Source organism: Eremothecium sinecaudum, chromosome VII (assembly GCF_001548555.1).
Source record: "Eremothecium sinecaudum strain ATCC 58844 chromosome VII, complete sequence".
In the NCBI taxonomy this organism is placed as follows: domain Eukaryota; kingdom Fungi; phylum Ascomycota; class Saccharomycetes; order Saccharomycetales; family Saccharomycetaceae; genus Eremothecium; species Eremothecium sinecaudum.
The window spans coordinates 516,372-534,097 of record NC_030898.1 but is presented as its reverse complement, the minus strand read 5'-3'; the positions used below and the strand labels follow the sequence as shown (position 1 = coordinate 534,097).

Sequence of the window (17,726 nt, the reverse complement as noted above, 5' to 3'; positions counted from 1 at the left end):
ATTCGTCAGTCAATTCTGCTCACCCGCATCTGCACTTTATTTATACCAGAGCTAAATACAAATATTATCACGTGATGTTGGAAGCTGTTATAGAATTTAGCTTTTAACTATGATTTACCTGGATTTCATCTGTCACAAAAATATTCACAACGCACATTTATAGTTATCCATAATATATTGGTTAATGTACTTTATTTGATTTAAACCTATTATTATATTATGTCTTACATCTGACACTTTACCGTCGTTTGTCACGGACACGTAGGAAATGATACCCGGGCACTCGGGAAAAATTTGCATTGTTTTACCGGTATTCATTTGGATATTGATTTCTTATATAATTTTAGAATTTAGTAGGTTTTTCCACTTGTTCAACTTTTCAATATCCATAATTTTTTTTTTGACCGCTTTGTTTTTAAATTGGTGAACAAAATCGTCTAAAAAGGAGGAAAGGATCTATTCAACAACTAAAAAATCGTGAATACTTGTACTTCCATTTTTATCTAAGGTTAACTGGTTATTCTAAATTTTTTTTTCATCACCCTTTTCCCTTTATTTTCGGTTTGTTTTAAACTAGCACGCACAGATATCGAGCTATTCCCCTTCCATTGTATATTAGCATTTTTGGTATTAAAAATCTGTATTTTAGCTCTTTACTGTTGAACTACGTGTGCATTATTTTGTTGAATTCAAATTATATCTTTGTACATTAGTTGTTATTGGTAAGTTTTATTTTCGAACGGTAAAGAAGTGGTGTCGAAACTCTGTACATTAGTGAAAAGATAAAGGACGTCCTTTTAAAGACGGTAAGTAAAGTTATCGAGTATGGTGCAAGTTCCTATTGATGGTAAGCAGCAGCAAACGCTTGATGATTCTGTTCCGGAGACGATTAATGCTGCGTTAGACCAGTTACATTTGGATGATCTTGAAGGCCCTAAAGGCGTTGGATCGGTGAAAGTGCAAGATTCGTCTACGGTTGTTCCTGGAGCAGGGCCAAATGAGATGCACAGACAACATAATGGGTTGTTTCCTCCGCCACACCCACAAATGATGAATCCTTTCCTGCCTTATCCTTTGATGCATATTCCTCACCATAATGGATTTTTTCCATTAGGAGATGGACCTATGCTACCTCCAGACTCCAGCGCAGCGGGGGATTTCAACAATCCAGTGGTTCCTACCCCTCCGCAGACATCGGCCTTGGATGTAGTTCCAGAACCGTTGTGGTCTGCCAGCCAAGACTATCAATTTATACATGGCTCATCGTTTGCAGACACACCAGCGGTAGAAGGCGAAGGTGCAGCAGTAACAGCAGGCCTTAAGGAAGGCGAAAAGATGCCTACTAACGACCTAGGTGTGGCGCACAGAAGACAGAATTTCCATGCAATTGTTAATTCGGATTTGTTAGCGGACACCTCAGCAGCTCAGTTAGGAAAAACCGATATCTCTAAAGATAAGTCAAAGAATGAGTCCTCGAAAGAGAGTGAGTTTGGAAGTGGTAACTATCCACAGGCAGCCTATCCTTATGGAACCGGATTGCTTGAACCAAACCCTGCTTTGGCTGGCCACCACCCCCCATCTGGCCCAGGTCCTAACTATGGCATTCTTTCTCCTTTCCCAGGCTATGGATTTACTTCTCCTTTTTCTCCTATTCCAGGTACTTCTCCAATTGCCGCTAACCAGCAGAGAAATGGTATGCCATCGCATAGTAACATCCCATCGCACAATGACAATGTTTCCCCAAATATCGAGGGAGCGAATGGTTGGAGATATCCTCACCCAGGTAGCCACCCATTTGCGGGCCATATGGTTCCACACTCACAAATGATGGGTGGACCAAATGGCAGTCCACACTACCATAGTATTCCTCATTCGCGTAATGGGCAGAACGGTAAGCGTTCACACGCGAACAATGGCCAGCAAAACAATGGTATGCGGAACATGAACCAGGGTGGCAAGCTTAGAGGAAATCACCACCATTATCACCATCATAATCGTCCAGATGAAGCTGCGCGCTACGCAGATTCGAAGTTAGAGGACTATATCGGTAAGATATACTCTTTATGTAAAGATCAGCATGGCTGCAGGTTTTTACAGAAACAGTTGGATATCGGCGGCCCCGAAGCTGCAACAGCGATTTTCGAAGAAACTAAGCAATACGTTGTAGAACTCATGACCGACTCTTTTGGTAACTACTTGATCCAGAAACTAGTAGAACGTATCGATGAAGAACAGAGAATTACACTTGTTAAGTCTTCCGCAAGCAAGCTCGTTGCAATCGCGCTAGATCCCCACGGAACTAGAGCATTGCAAAAACTAGTCGAATACATTAACACTGAAATGGAGTCAGAGATTATCATCAACTCTCTAAGAGATTCAGTTGTCCATTTAAGTAGGGATTTGAACGGAAACCACGTAATTCAGAAATGCTTACAGAAACTAGAACCTAAAGATTGTCAGTTCATCTTCGATGCTGCCTGCCAGGAATGCGTGAAAATTGCTACCCATCGCCACGGCTGTTGTGTTCTTCAACGTTGTTTAGACCACAGCAGTAACGAGCAGCGTAAACAACTTTGCGAGACTATCATTCAGAATGTTAATTCCCTCACTCTAGACCCCTTCGGAAACTATGTCGTCCAGTACATTCTATCTAAAGAAGCCGAACTCGCCACCGACTACGAGTACACCAACAAGATCTTCAATATTTTGAAACCCAGAATTATCGAATTGTCTTTACATAAATTTGGTTCTAATGTCGTTGAAAAGATTTTACGCACCCCAGAAGTCGCAGAAACTATGATTACCGAACTATTAAACGTGGGTGGCCAAATTGGCATTGGCCAACTACTTCACGACGGATATGGAAATTACGTTCTACAGACAGCACTAGAGGTGGCAAAACTGTCTAATAACTATCTCTACCATCGTTTAACCGAATTATTGAAGCCTATTTTGGTCGGCCCCATAAGAAATACTCCCCATGGCAGAAGAATTATGAGTATCTTGCAAATTGAATGAATCCCAACTAGTGTTATCTTTCTCTCCTACCAATTCTATGTATGACTTAATAATATACTTGTTGTAAATAACGTCTACTATGTACACTAACTACCTACAAATTATAATTACCTCATCTTATTACTTAATCACTTTATTTCAAGGCCAAAAACCTTATGACGTAAAATAATCTGACCTTAAAACTGGGAGCAAATGAATTTTAAGACGTAATTATAATTGAGGTGTTATTGGTCTTTTATCCAACGGATGTATACAATCAGAACATCTTCCGCTTAAGTATTACATCCGGGAGTCTAAAATCCGTTTAATTTTTTTGGTGAACCGCCTTAATACTGGTGTATTACAAATAGAGTATAATATCCCTAGAACGTGAACACTTTTTGTAAGAACTCTTTTGAGTTGATTAATAGAAGTCATTTGGGAATAGATCATCAATTACCTGTCTTGTTATCCTTGAAAAATGTCATCACGTACACAAGAAGAAGAACATAATAGGGAGGATACAGCGGCATCTATCCTTCCATTAGGAAAATATCTAAAGGAAAATGAAATCGAATATGAATTTGGCGGGCCACTTGGAGTGTTTACAATGATGGTTGGATTCACAGCGTTGATGTATTACATGTGGATAAGTGCAGAGTTCTTTGATGGTCATTTTGCAGCTCCACGTAAGGGCCAAGGGTGGATTGGATTTTTTAATGAGGTTAGTGAAATCTTGAGAACCAAGGCGGTGCCAGATAGACATTCTTGGACTGCATCTGGTGTGTTTTGGGCAGTACAAGCAATATTATACTACATTTTGCCTGGAGTTTGGACCAAGGGTCAGTGCTTGGCGCATATGAAGAACAAACAATTGCCTTACTTTTGTAACGCCTTTTGGAGTTTCTATACTAGTTGCGCCATCGCTTTGGTACTTCATTACAGTGGCGTATACAAACTCTATACGATCCTTGACCGATTCGGAGAGATGATGACTTGTGCAGTTATAGCAGGATACGCATTTTCTCTTGGATTATACGTATGGACACTCTATGTTAGTCATGACTATCATAGGATGACTGGTAATCATGTGTACGATTTCTTTATGGGAGCACCCTTAAATCCTCGGTGGGGTATTTTGGATTTGAAGATGTTCTTTGAAGTCCGGTTGCCATGGTTTTTATTATTCTTTATGACTCTTGGAGCCAGTTTGAAGCAATATGAAACATACGGGTACTTGACTCCGCAAATGGGATTACTACTTCTTGCACATTGGCTCTATGCTAATGCATGTGCGAAGGGCGAAGAATTGATCCCTCCCACTTGGGATATGGCTTATGAGAAGTTTGGATTCATGCTCATCTTCTGGAATATTGCTGGTGTGCCATACACCTACTGCCATGGTACACTCTATCTCTACAAGAACGACCCTTCAAAGTACGCTTGGCCTTGGTACTATAATCTCTCGCTCTATGTTGCGCTTCTCGTCGCTTACTATTTCTTCGATACTGCTAACGCCCAGAAGAACGCTTTCCGTAAGCAACTAGCTGGCGATACCCACATCCGTAAAACCTTCCCTTACTTACCTAAACAGGTCTTAAAGAATCCAAAGTTCATGACCACCAAAAACGGTTCAGTGTTGCTAATTGACGGATGGTACACATATGCACGCAAAATACACTACACCGCGGACTGCACACAAGCCAGTGTATGGGCTTTGGCTAGTAAATTTAATACACCATTCCCATGGTTCTTCCCAATTTTCCTTTTCTTAGTTTTAATCCATCGCGCAGTGAGGGACCAGAACAAATGTAAGCGCAAGTATGGCAGCGACTGGGATACTTATTGCAAGCACTGCCCATATTTGTTCATACCATACATATTTTAATTCCCCGAAAATCCCCTCATTCGGTATTATGGTGTACCTGCTCACTAATTAATTCTTAAAACGACAATATTACCCCACTGGTCAACAGCATATGAACAAGGTACCTATGGACTAGCCCAGTAACGCTATTTTTTAGTTGTCTGTATAAAACATTACATGAATTGCTAATAGCCCAACCTCATATCCATCAATAAAGCTTTTTGTTTAAGAGCAATACACCATTATCTTAAATATCTCTAGGCAGAGAGGCCGGCCACGTTTTCCTCAGCACAAAAGTAAAAGTTAGAATATCCATATATAGATATATATATGTATATGTAACAAAAATTATTTAAAATGAAGCTTAACACGCTTATTCGGCCATTAGGAACTTTGTAACTATTAGTAAGAGTTACATTGATCTTTTGTCTTCTAGCTCTGCCACCATCGACAGTAAATCATTAGGCTACCTCATCGCCCACCGAGCACGTGACAACATAGCGGCTTTTTGCTAAAAAAAAATCATCAGTTTGTGAAAACGAAGACAATGTGTTAGTTAGCCATCAGCTTAATTCTAAGCTTGATGTTAATTTTGATTAGACCTTTAATTTAAAGGTTATAGATCCCATTTTATTGATAGGGAGGATACCACTGTAAGGAAAATTTGCTATTCTATCTCTGAAATAAGTTTATTATCATAATATAGCTTAGCAGTAGCTTTCAAGGAACAAGCCTGCAACAAGATTATTATAACAGTTGTATTCTAATTCTTCAAAGAAAAATTTTAATTAATAAATTTTAAAGACAAGGAATGTCAGAGATTCGTAGCTATTACGATGTCATATCAGACTTGTCCTGCTTTGAATCTTCAGATAAGGTATCTTTCACTCGTGAGCAGCTCTCAGAATTAGTGCAACAGGAAGTTGACAATCGAGCAGCAAGAGATGATTTATCGAAATCTAGCATCGATTTTGATGCTTCCAAGAGAATTCCGATGCACTCTTACCTAGGGCCGCTTTCTGCGCAAGATGCAGAAGAGGCATCAAAGCATCTGGGAGTTTATAATCTAAATCATACGCTCTTAGGGGGATACGTGCCCCGAAATCAGCTCGAATCGCTTTCGAGTACTGATTTTGCACACTACTTGCATAAGGTGCTAGAATGTGAAGGACCGCTTGAGTCATATGCAAAATATGTGAATGTTGGGAGAATTCCCATAGGGTCAGTGGACCCCGCGAATGAATCACCTGTTCCTCTTACTGCAAGGGCACCTACGCAGGTTCAATTACCTGGGTCGCTGGGCTCGGCGCAAGGAATTGGGAAGACACAGACACCAAGTAATAGTGCTACGCCATCTATTGGAACACCACCAGTCGTTAATACGACGATCAAGAAGGCTGGCGAATCACATGTGAAGAAAGTTGTACTGTGTAAATTGTGCAAGAAAAGGTTTAGCGGGCCTAGACGGTTCACGGAGTTTTCTAACCATATGTGCATGAAAGGATAAGTAGAGGGGGTGTATCGTGCTATTATTAGTACGTATGAACATTTTTTAGTCTTATGAACTGAAATGTATGTTGTATTATTCGTTTTTAATTTGGTCTAACTATATTTAGATAAAGGGACATTACGGCCTCAACGGTCCGTCAGTCCTCTTCAGCAATTGCAACTAACCTTTCGTCGATTTCGTCTTGAGTTAACACGAAGAACTTATCTTTGACAGCTATTCCCACCTCTAAATCCTTGCTTGAAAAGTCGGCACCTAACGAGTTAATCATGTGGGTAATAGCGAACTCAGCAACCTTCTGCCAGTCATCTTCCTGTATATAATCCGCATTGAGCTTTTTGAAATGCTTTTCCAAGCCAGTGATCAATTCGTGCTGTTTAGGACCTGCTGCAGTAGCCTTATATCCCGTATAGTAACCTGCTGGATCACATTTGTAGATAGCAGGACCAGTCTCTTCGTCAACTGAAATGAATGTTAGGATAACTCCCAATGGCCTCATATATGCACGTTGAGTGTATGTCTGGAAAACATTTGCAAGTCTCTTCGCTAAAACATGCACTGGGATATCGTAACCATACTCGTACCGAAACTCAGCGGCAATCGATTTGCATCTAACGGCAACATTTCTAGCATCTGGGATTGGACCTGTTGCACACATACCAATGTGCTTGGAAATCTGGAACAGATAGGATACGGTAGAAGGATCTAATAGTTTATCTGGTACTTTCTTTTGGCTAACCAATACTGTACAGTTTTTGCCTCTAACAGCTATAGCGTTTAGATTTGTTTGGTTGGTTGCTTTGAATGCGTACTCGACTTGGTACAGACGGCCCTCAGGCGAAAAGATAGTGATATGCCTATCATAACCAGCAGCGCTCATGAAGAAAAATAGTAAATTACAGTAATTGAACGACTAGAGATTTATATCACCTTGGTTTACTGTGTTTATAGGTGTTGAAGTTTCTAGGAGTTCGCCACCCTCTATAATAGTATATCATATCGTATAGTATGACAACTATGTAGGCTTAATGGGGCAATTGCACTGATGGAGCATTAAAGGGCCTCGGGATGCTTTCAGTCACTAATGATCTACGAGTACAACATGATGACCGCGGTTTATAACTTCAGTCATGGAATTTAGTTTCTTAAAGAGCAGTTTAGGTATATATGTATGGTGTTTTTTACTATTACCGCGGCTCGGCCGTTGTCCGCACTCTCGAAACTCCAACACTGAATAAGCTTCTTAATAACTTTATTAAATTATTACCGTGGTAATTGTCAGTCATAGCAGCTTATTCAAGGTATTAAAGGGATTCTTGTGTTTGAAAAGGCATACAAAAAAAGTTTTATTTCAGATCCAAGCAATAGCATCGCATCAATCAACTGCAGACATGACCTCATTAGCTTTGAAAAAACAATTAGTGTTCTACAAACTCTATCATACTAACAAGCTAAATGTGCTTGTACACTGCATATTTGTTCCGCTGATTTTATTTTCTACGTTATGTATTTTAAATGATGTGAAATTGTATGTGGTTTCCTATAACGCAAGCGATTTGTTAGCGTTAATTTTGGCAACGACTTATGTGCTATTGCACTTTAAAGTTGGGCTCTTAGCATCCTGCATGCTTGGCGTTCTAACGTATTTGTTGCGCGCTAATAAAATGATCATCTCGCAGAAGACTGCTTGGTCAATTTTTGTTTTATCGTGGATTGCTCAATTCTTGGGACACGGGGTCTTTGAAAAGAGGAAACCAGCTTTGTTGGACAGTTTGTTCCAGAGTCTGGTAATAGCGCCATTTTTCATCCTCTTTGAGTACCTTTTCATTCTCGGATTTTTACCCGACTTAAATAAGGAGATACAAATGTTCGTAACTGAGACGATAAAAGGATCAAAACATGCCCAAGATCGCAGCAAACCTAAATCAAACTAAGTTAGACGTACTATGCGTTAGGATTATTTGTTAGCTTTCTTCAAGGTAAATATTATTGACGAACACATTCCATTCGAGTTGCGGCTAAAACGCGACAATAAAAACATAATAAAATCGGTGCGGATTACACCATAGTACTATGGTACTCATGATTAACGCCTTCAATGGCCATAAGAACTTTAACTATATATAATGTACTTATATAGTGGTTATGTATAATGTACTATATCATGTTACACGATTACACGTTTGGTAATGTTGACGCCCCTAAATTTTTAACGTAACAACAAATTGCTGGTGAATACCAAACAAATCACTAGGTTAATTAATATATTAAAGCCGCCGAGAAGCTGATTCTGGTATTAGCAGCATGACAGTATTCTTAGGTGTTTACAGGGCTATCTATGCCTACGAACCGCAAACAGATGAAGAGTTAGCAATTGAAGAGGACGATTTACTCTACCTTCTTGAAAAATCTGATGTTGACGATTGGTGGACGGTCAAAAAGAGGGTCGTTGGTGCCGATATCGATGAACCAGTTGGTTTGGTTCCCAATAACTATATTGAGGAAGCTGACATTATTTATCAAGTGCGGGCTTTGTACGATTATGAGGAGGCTCAGAATCCAGACGAAGAGCTATCTTTTATAGAGGGCGATTTATTTGATATATATGATGACCGTGACGCCGATTGGCTTCTTTGTCGCTCCGTTAAGGATGGAGGTTACGGATTCATCCCAGGGAACTATGTAGAGAAAGTGGAAGATGGCGGTGATGATAATGAGGCAGAACGGATAGCGAAAGTTCGTGGACAACCAGAACATATGAGAGCGGCAGAAGAGAGTATTCAAACGCAGCCTTCTATACAGATGGTACCGATATCTGAACTTCCTCCTCCACCTCAGAGGAAGGCTGAATCTTCCTCTCCACCTGTATCTCGATCATCTCCAAATATTCCTTCTCCTGAAATCAGTAAGAGTCCTAGTAACCGAGATGTTCCAATAGACGGTCGCCCTCTTCCAGATTTGCCTAGCCGTCCCTTGGAACCACCACAGTTGCAACCATCACTATCCTCACAGCAGATGCATCCAATGCAATCTGTCCATCTGCCGCAATCGGTTTCAATAGTATTATCTGACGAAGAAACGCCTCCTCCAAAACCTCCCCGTAATGCCCAACCAAGTGCCGGATATAAAGATAGCGTTCCTATCCGCACTACCAGCGTTCAGTTTTCTGCAACCTGGAGCTTAAAAGAGGTCAGAGGTCGTAAGAAAAAGGACTCTACTCTAACAGTCACATCCGAGGAAATCATATTTGAACCTGGAGACGGTCCCATACAGAGTTGGACATATGAGAATTTAACTAGTTATGACAATGAGAAGAAGCATCTATTTTTGGAGTTTAAGAATCCTTATGCCAACCTAGAACTTTATGCAAAGTCTAGCGACCTAGCCAGCACTATCGTTTCTCATATTAACGATTGGAAGTCCGCCTCTAATGGTTCTGCCTTGCGTGAGCTTGAAATTGCGAAGAATTCTGTTTTAAAGAAGCTGGGGATTGTGAGTTTTGACTTTACAGGAGAGTCTCCAGATGAATTGACTGTTAAAGAAGGTGATGAAATCTACATTATAAACGACAAGAAATCTCCTGATTGGTGGATGTGTGAAATTATTCGCACAGGTAGAAGAGGTGTGATTCCTGCTCAATTTATTCAGGTAGTCCCTCATAAGGGCTCTTCTTCCCCAAGTATGCAGTCAAGAGCAGGTAGTGGACAGGGCAATCGGAATAGGTCTGTGTCTTATACCTCTGATCCTGGAAGCTGGAAACATGACTCAAATCAAGATGGCTCTAAGAGAAGTTCTGTCTCATCAAAGAAGAAGGATGATAAGAAAAAGAAGAAAACTTATCCAAAAAATACTCGTATTTGGGTAGACAGAACAAATAGTTTCAAAGTGGAAGCTGAACTCCTTGGTTATTTTGATGGTAAGATACATTTACATAAAGCAAATGGTGTCAAGATTGCTGTTGCAGCAGAGAAATTGTCTAACGACGATATCGTATTTGTCGAAAGAGTCACTGGAAAGAACTTAGACAAGTACAAGCAAAAGGACTCACATAAGAAATCTAGCAGCCGATCCGATACTGATGCTGAAGAGCGAGAGCTTGATAGGAGGTTACGCGAACGCGAACGGTTAGGAATGAAGAAGGATGAGCCTAAATTGACGCAAACTGTTATATCTAATGATAACTCATCGCGCAATAAGGATTATGATTGGTTTGAGCTTTTCCTTAACAGTGGTGTGGACATCAATAGCTGCCAAAGGTATGCGACGATTTTTGAAAGAGAGAATATGTCTGAGGAAATTTTACCAAGTTTACGTTCTGCAACTTTGAGAGATCTAGAATTGCGCGAGGGTGATATTATACGTGTCATGAATTACCTAGATAAGAAATTCGGCAGGGAAGTTAAAGATGCGGGTGCTGCTGCCGCTCGCCAAAATTCGGCGCCAGGGCAACCAACATCTCAAGCTCCACAAGAGGATGACGTATGGACTGCTAGACCCGCTGCAAATGCAGAAATTGCTAATTCACAGTCCAAGAAGGCCTTTTCGGGTTCGCTGCAAGACTTACTAGATTTAAAACCATTAGAACCGAAGAAAAAGGAGCAAATTCCAAAACCAAAGTTGGGTGACTTAGAACCAGTGAGAACGGGAGGTTCCATAAAATCTTCTAAACAATATTCTTCACAGCCACTTCAACCCTTAGATCCATTTAAAACGGGCGGCAATAACCTTCTTCCAATAGCAACTGGTGGTTTGGTACTTATGCCAGTCTTGACAGGTGGCGTAATGCCTCTGCAAACAACTGGTGGAGTGCTTCCTATAAGCAGGACTGGCGGTGCTATTATGCCGCAGACTACATTTGGTGCACAATTAACTGGAGGAGTCTTACCTGTTCAGAAGACAGCCAATGGGTTGATTCCAGCGCCAATGGGTATGCATCCGCAAACAACCTTTGGTACCCCTGCTGTTACTCACTCATTTACTGGTGGTTTAATGCCACTACAGAGGACCGGAGGAGCTTTACCAGCTCAACAGGTTGTCCCTCAAACTACATTCGGTGCACCACAAGTATCTAATATGTTGACTGGGGGTGCGATGCCACTACAGAAGACTGGTGGCATGCTTTCTGTTCAGTCCATGCCTACACAATCGTTTAGCTCCGGTCCAATATCGAATTCATTTGGCGGAGCGTTACCTCTGCAGATGACTGGTGGAGCGATGCCAATGCAAGCTGCACCTCCTCAAACAACCTTTCTCTCAACTGGAAATGTAATGATGCCAATGCAAAGGACAGGAGGCGCTTTGCCAATGCAGTTACCATTATCGCAAGGTACAGCCAGTGGTTTACCACTCACACAATACTTGACGGGGGGTATGATGCCATTACAAAGAACAGGTGGAATGTTGCAAATGCAATCATTGCCTCCGCAGACGACGTTTGGCAACTTGCCATTGTCACAAACAAGGACTACTGGGCAAATGGGGTTCCAGAATGCCAATACAACCAATCCTGCCATGGTTAATAACATGAGCTTTGGAGGCTTTCAACAAAACCCTCAAACAAATTTGGGGATGCAAGGTACAGGTGCCATGGCACAGCTTCCACAAACCACTTTTGGCTCCGACTTTAACCAGGTTACAAACAACATGCAAAATATGCAAATTGGCCAAACACCTTTGCAAAATCAGCCTACTGGCTTTGGTTTTGGCAATGGCCCTCAGACTCAACCTATACAAGGACAGGCCAACTTATATAATGCATCTGCGTCGAATCCTTTTGGTTTTTAACATTCATAATGTACGCCGTGTTTTAAGTCATGTACAATTTTTTACAGTATTTATCAGTTGACTCGGAACACTATACTCATAATGGTACTATTGCATTACTAACACCTGTTTTCATGTTTTATAATAATTGTAAGCATTGACGCTAAATAAATAAATAATAAATAAGTTATAAGTTACCAGTCATGAGAAGCATTAGTTACTTTAAAGTCTGCCATATTGTCTAAAGATGAATTCAGTTTTGAACCTAGTTCGAAGAACGAGAATTTTTCTCTTCTTAAAGATTCATATTTGGCAATCATTTCTTCCTTTTCCAAAGTTACACCAATTTCATCCAAACCATTAATTAGACAATGTTTCATATATGGTGGAACATCAAATTCCTCGACAAGCAATTCGTTATCAGGGCCAAGGATCTGCTGTGAGGGTAGATCAACTTGCAAATTTTTTCCATCTGCTGCATAAGGGTAGAGTTTCTCCACAATGGTCTCCCTTGGTAGCTTGATTGGCAGCAATCCATTTTTGAAGCAGTTATTGTAGAAAATATCTCCAAAAGAAGGAGCTATGATACACATTATACCAAAGTCCTTTAGTGCCCATGGTGCATGTTCTCTTGAAGAACCACAACCAAAGTTTTCTCCAGTAACTACCAAGATCTGAGCTTGATTATGTGGTTCACGATTCAAAACGAAATCTGTTTTCGTTTTCTTACCATCAGGACCCATAGTAAAACGCCACTCGTAGAATAGTCCCGCCTTCAAACCAGTCCGTTTAATTGTCTTCAAGAACTGCTTCGGAATAATGGCGTCTGTATCAACATTTGCTTTATCCAATGGGGCGGCTATACCATTGAGCCTTAAAAATGGATCCATAGCAGGGCCGCTCTTTGCTGGAGTAGCCTTCTGAGGGGCAGAGGGAGTTGGTTCCTTGTTGTTAGAGTTACCATCAGCCCCATTAGCTTCCTGTTGATGGTCCACGTCAGTATCTCTATTAACGTTTTCGCTTTGAACTGAGATTGCAGGTGAGTGGCTACCCTTAAATTCAAAGTTACGAATATCAACAAACTTTCCAACAATTGCAGCAGCCGCAGCCATAGCTGGAGACATCAAATGGGTCCTCGACAAAGCACCTTGACGACCTTCAAAGTTTCTATTAGATGTAGAAGCACAGCGCTCTCCAGGAGCCAAGACATCTGGATTCATTCCCAAGCACATTGAACAACCTGGTTCTCTCCATTCAAAACCTGCATCTCTGAATATCACATCCAATCCTTCAGCCTCTGCCTGCTTTTTGACAAGAACCGATCCTGGTACGACCATAGCTCTTTTAACATTAGGAGCCTTTTTATGGCCAAGAACAACCTCGGCAGCGGCTCTCAAATCTTCAATTCTAGAATTAGTACAAGAGCCAATGAAAGCCTTGTCAATTGGAATTTCAGTCAAGGGAGTGTTTGGCTTTAAACCCATATACTTAAGGGAGCGCTCGATACTTGAACGCTTGTTCAAGTCGTCCACTTTAGCTGGATCAGGCACAGCAGCTGTTATTGGAAGAGCATCTTCAGGAGAAGTACCCCAGGTAATAGTAGGCTCAACATCTGAGGCATTGATAGTGATATCATAGTCAAACACTGCACCTTCGTCAGAGTGCAATGTACGCCAGTATGCTAACGCCTTTTTCCACTCTTCACCTGTAGGAGCTAGAGGTCTTCCTTTAATGTATGCAAAAGTAGTCTCATCAGGCTTAATCATACCAGCTCTAGCACCGGCTTCAATGGCCATGTTACACATTGACATTCTGGCCTCCATAGAAAGTCCTTCAATTACCGGACCGGCAAACTCAATCACACAACCGGTACCACCGGCTGTACCGATCACACCGACTATGTGCAAAATCAAATCCTTAGAAGTTATACCTTTACCCAATTTTCCTGTAACCAAGATCCTCATATTCTTTGACTTGGATTGTAATACAGTTTGGGTCGCTAAAACGTGCTCAACCTCTGAGGTCCCTATACCGAAGGCAAGCGCTCCAAAGGCTCCATGTGTGGACGTATGCGAGTCACCACACACAACCGTAGTACCGGGCAAGGTAAACCCCTGCTCAGGTCCAATAATATGAACTATCCCTTGACGTCCATCCTCAATTCCATAATATGCAATTTGGAAATCCTTAACGTTTTGCTCTAGGGTTTGAACCTGTAGCCGTGAGTCATCCTCTTTAATAAACGTCTCAACATTCTTGAAGTTCTTTCTCGACTCGGTTGGAATATTGTGGTCAACGGTAGACAACGTGCAGTCTGGTCTCCTAACCTTTCTACCTGCATTTACTAAACCTTGGAAAGCTTGAGGAGATGTCACCTCATGCACCAAATGCCTGTCGATGTAAAGCAAGCGTGGGCCAGCTTCACCTTCATTAACGACATGAGCCTCGAACACCTTGTCATATAACGTCTTAGGGCCCTCAACTTCAGTACTCATTTTCTTAATCCTTTGATAACTTGATAATGTATGATGTGTGGTTGGAAATAAGGGAAGGTACAACAGAAGATGAACTACATATATATGTATATATATATATATACATATATCAAATATGCACAAACGAAAATAGGAGAGTATCCATTACAGTGAATTGTGTTCTTGGCAACGTAGCAGCATCCAGGGTTAGTCATTGTTGCTTACTACTATGTTTTGGATTAACAGTGGCGCCAAGCTCAGACAGCGGTAAAAAAGCCGGTACCGGCGAATGTTACCATAAAGTAACAAGAATTCAAAATCTTAATTAGATCCAGGGAATGGTGAATAGATGTGGTAATGTCGATCACCTAGTTATTCCAGACCATTAGTGGCCAAGTCATTTTTCTTTTCCTGATTTGTTGGTTCAGTCCAGCAACCTAAATCATTTTCCCATATGTAGCTAATCCCATCAGTAAGTAATACTGTTAATTTGAACATATCTGGCTGAAACGAAAAATCTTGTATTCGCTTTGTAGGACGGGATCTGTTAGCTATAGCTGGTTCTTGTAGAAGCACTGGAAGTGCAGAGATTTCTTTAAATATTAGTTTCATCTTTTCAAGATCCCATACGTAGAAAAGGTAAGATTCCGTTAAGGCTATTAGGTATTCTTCGCATGTTGAAAACTTTATAATTTTATGACCAATGAAAACTTGTGGGATCTTGAGCTGCCCGTTAGAGCTGTAGAAGTAGATAGCACCATTTGCCGTAGCCAGTGCCCAGCACTTGCATTTTCTGGAGCCGATACATGATATGATGACATCTGGGATAAATGCTTCTAATGTACGTTCTCCCTTATAGTAGCCTAGAATTCTAGTTGGATTGTCAAATAGTGCCTCTCTATCAAATTGAATTGCACGTTCTACGCCATTTCGTATTTCTAAAACGTACAAGTCGTCAATGTCGCCGCACTCGCAGACTACAACGTCTGCATCGGGAAGGCATCCGGGATACTCGAGGTAGCGGGTACTTGGTTCGTCTTTCCAAATCTTCTCAATTGATGTCTTCGCATTGAGAGTCAATTTGTGTTCGGGAGCTTCTTCTTCCTCCTCTAAAAGGTCATCGATATTGGAACCAGATTGCTCATCTACGTAGAAACGTTCCTGATCCCGCTCTCTAACGCCCATTATTAAAGTATGAACTCCGAGACGTGGAATTGGGTAGGCAGACTTCGAGATTTTCCCTTTTAGAACATGTTGCTCTGTTTTAGCAGGCTTGTTCTTGTCTGCGAAGCTAGGATCGATTTCTGCAGCTCTTGATTCAAATGTTACTGTCACTGGGGAATATCCACCAGAAATTAGAGTTGGGACCACTCGCTTTTTACCATTCTGGACAACAACCTTGTTCATATGGGTTAACTTTTTGGTGGGAGCTATAGTGCTCACCTGACTCGGTTGGATTTTGGTGGGTTCTTTTGGCCTTGCTGCCAAAACATTTGGCTTCGCAACGGTACCAATCCTGCTTTCCAATAGCTCGGTGGTTTTAATTTCCGGCTTCTTGGTCTTTCTTGCTTCATCCTCAAGCCTCAGCTGCATAACGCTCTCTGGGAACACGACGGAGTCTTTATCTGCGCCATAACGGTATAGGTGTTCCACATTCTGCTTCAGTGGTATCATGTTCCCTAGTTCGTTAGCTTCAAATACCAGAACTATGATTTGGCTATCTAATGATGTTAAGAAGAGTGTTCCCCCATCAGCAGTCCAGCTCATATCAGTTATAGACTTTGTAGCTATATCATATGCCACAACCAATGGCCTAGCCTTATTGGTATTCCAGATTGCTACTGTCTTGTCTTGTCCTGCTGTCGCAATAACAGAGTCAACTCTATCATCTGTGTGCTTTCGCTTCTTGTCGTTACCAGCTTCAGATCCCGGCTCCTCTTTACCTTCACTGGAACTATGCTGGTGGTCGTCACCATCTTCTACGTGCTCAAATAATCGCGGATTAAAGCATGCTACTTCGGTAGGCTGATCATGTCCTACCAAACTCACTGAGGTGTCCCAACTGCCTCTGCTAATAATTGCAACAGTAGACACAGGCCCATTGGTCGCATTCGGAACAGCTATATGCTGCCCGTCTGGGGACCACGACAAACGCCTGAAATAGGTGGTCAGTGGTGAACTCAGAAAAGGTTCTGTTATGATATGCTCAATGGTAAAGCTTAAGTCGGCACCCTTATGGTATCTAAATATCTTAACAGTACGATCGTCAGAAGCAGTAGCAAAATATTTATTCGCGGGATCAAAAACTACACCCTTCACGTGTGACTGGTGCACATCAAACCTCTTAATCTTCTCAAAAGTTGCCCCATTCCATACTATGATAGACCTATCTAACCCAACAGATACTAGAATACTTAAATCTGGTGCCCAACATATTTCCTGAATATCGTTATCATGGGCTACTAACCTCCTGCGAACATTCCAGTGCTCTAATTCATTATCACTACCAAACATATGCTGAATAGTACCCTCTTCTCTCTCCCAAATCAAAAGGATTTTGTCATCCGAACCTGATGCCAGGTATTTCCCATCTGGAGAGAACTTTAGAGCAGTTACTGAACCAGTATGCCTATTCATACTAGCTAGTGGTTTCTTTATTTGTTCGTTAATAGCAGGCCATTCATCCTTGGGCTTTGCGAATTGCAGGATATTTGAAACTGACCATATTCTTATCTTTCCATCTAACCCACCTGTTGCAGCTCTTTCACCATCAGCACTTAAATCAATTGTGTAGATTTCGTACTTTCTCTGACCTTCCTGGTGTGTCAACCATGGTAGTTTCAGCACCTTCATTGCCTACCAGATGTTCAATTTACTCTATATAAAGGCCTATATTTATGTTATGTTCATCGCATTTTTAATGCAGCGAGTTTTAGATGGTCAACTTTTAAAACACGTCTGCGATGACTTTCAGAATGTCAGTGCGCTAAATTATAACAACACAGAGCTCCTATTGATCAAATCGATCTCTTCAGGTTTTTTGGGCTAATAATACCGTATTTACTGTTATTTAACAATAACTGTAATATTTATGGTTTATAAAGAAGTATCAGAAAGG

At 41.2% G+C, this 17,726-nt stretch overlaps 8 protein-coding genes across 8 annotated transcripts; 5 read left to right on the top strand and 3 right to left on the bottom strand.

Moving 5' to 3' along the window:
* Positions 1-825: 825 nt before the first annotated feature.
* Positions 826-3,018, top strand: PUF4 (Puf4p; the record flags this gene model as incomplete). Its single annotated transcript, XM_018133581.1, has 1 exon — positions 826-3,018. One exon carries the CDS (start codon positions 826-828, stop codon positions 3,016-3,018), a length of 2,193 nt encoding a protein of 730 aa, XP_017989256.1.
* Positions 3,019-3,478: 460 nt separating this feature from the next.
* ERG4 (delta(24(24(1)))-sterol reductase) lies at positions 3,479-4,885 on the top strand (the record flags this gene model as incomplete). The annotated part of the gene is made up of 1 exon (XM_018133582.1): positions 3,479-4,885. The coding sequence occupies one exon, from the start codon at positions 3,479-3,481 to the stop codon at positions 4,883-4,885; it is 1,407 nt and encodes a 468-aa protein (XP_017989255.1).
* Positions 4,886-5,675: 790 nt separating this feature from the next.
* On the top strand, positions 5,676-6,371 carry LDB7 (Ldb7p; the record flags this gene model as incomplete). Its single annotated transcript, XM_018133583.1, has 1 exon — positions 5,676-6,371. One exon carries the CDS (start codon positions 5,676-5,678, stop codon positions 6,369-6,371), a length of 696 nt encoding a protein of 231 aa, XP_017989254.1.
* Positions 6,372-6,510: 139 nt separating this feature from the next.
* SCL1 (proteasome core particle subunit alpha 1) lies at positions 6,511-7,251 on the bottom strand (the record flags this gene model as incomplete). Its single annotated transcript, XM_018133584.1, has 1 exon — positions 6,511-7,251. One exon carries the CDS (start codon positions 7,249-7,251, stop codon positions 6,511-6,513), a length of 741 nt encoding a protein of 246 aa, XP_017989253.1.
* A 511-nt stretch (positions 7,252-7,762) lies between these two features.
* MPO1 (2-hydroxy-palmitic acid dioxygenase MPO1) lies at positions 7,763-8,305 on the top strand (the record flags this gene model as incomplete). Its single annotated transcript, XM_018133585.1, has 1 exon — positions 7,763-8,305. The coding sequence occupies one exon, from the start codon at positions 7,763-7,765 to the stop codon at positions 8,303-8,305; it is 543 nt and encodes a 180-aa protein (XP_017989252.1).
* A 370-nt stretch (positions 8,306-8,675) lies between these two features.
* Positions 8,676-12,155, top strand: SLA1 (cytoskeletal protein-binding protein SLA1; the record flags this gene model as incomplete). Its single annotated transcript, XM_018133586.1, has 1 exon — positions 8,676-12,155. One exon carries the CDS (start codon positions 8,676-8,678, stop codon positions 12,153-12,155), a length of 3,480 nt encoding a protein of 1,159 aa, XP_017989251.1.
* A 173-nt stretch (positions 12,156-12,328) lies between these two features.
* Positions 12,329-14,629, bottom strand: LEU1 (3-isopropylmalate dehydratase LEU1; the record flags this gene model as incomplete). The annotated part of the gene is made up of 1 exon (XM_018133587.1): positions 12,329-14,629. The coding sequence occupies one exon, from the start codon at positions 14,627-14,629 to the stop codon at positions 12,329-12,331; it is 2,301 nt and encodes a 766-aa protein (XP_017989250.1).
* Positions 14,630-14,980: 351 nt separating this feature from the next.
* Positions 14,981-17,461, bottom strand: HIR1 (Hir1p; the record flags this gene model as incomplete). Its single annotated transcript, XM_018133588.1, has 1 exon — positions 14,981-17,461. The coding sequence occupies one exon, from the start codon at positions 17,459-17,461 to the stop codon at positions 14,981-14,983; it is 2,481 nt and encodes an 826-aa protein (XP_017989249.1).
* Between the last annotated feature and the right edge of the window lie 265 nt (positions 17,462-17,726).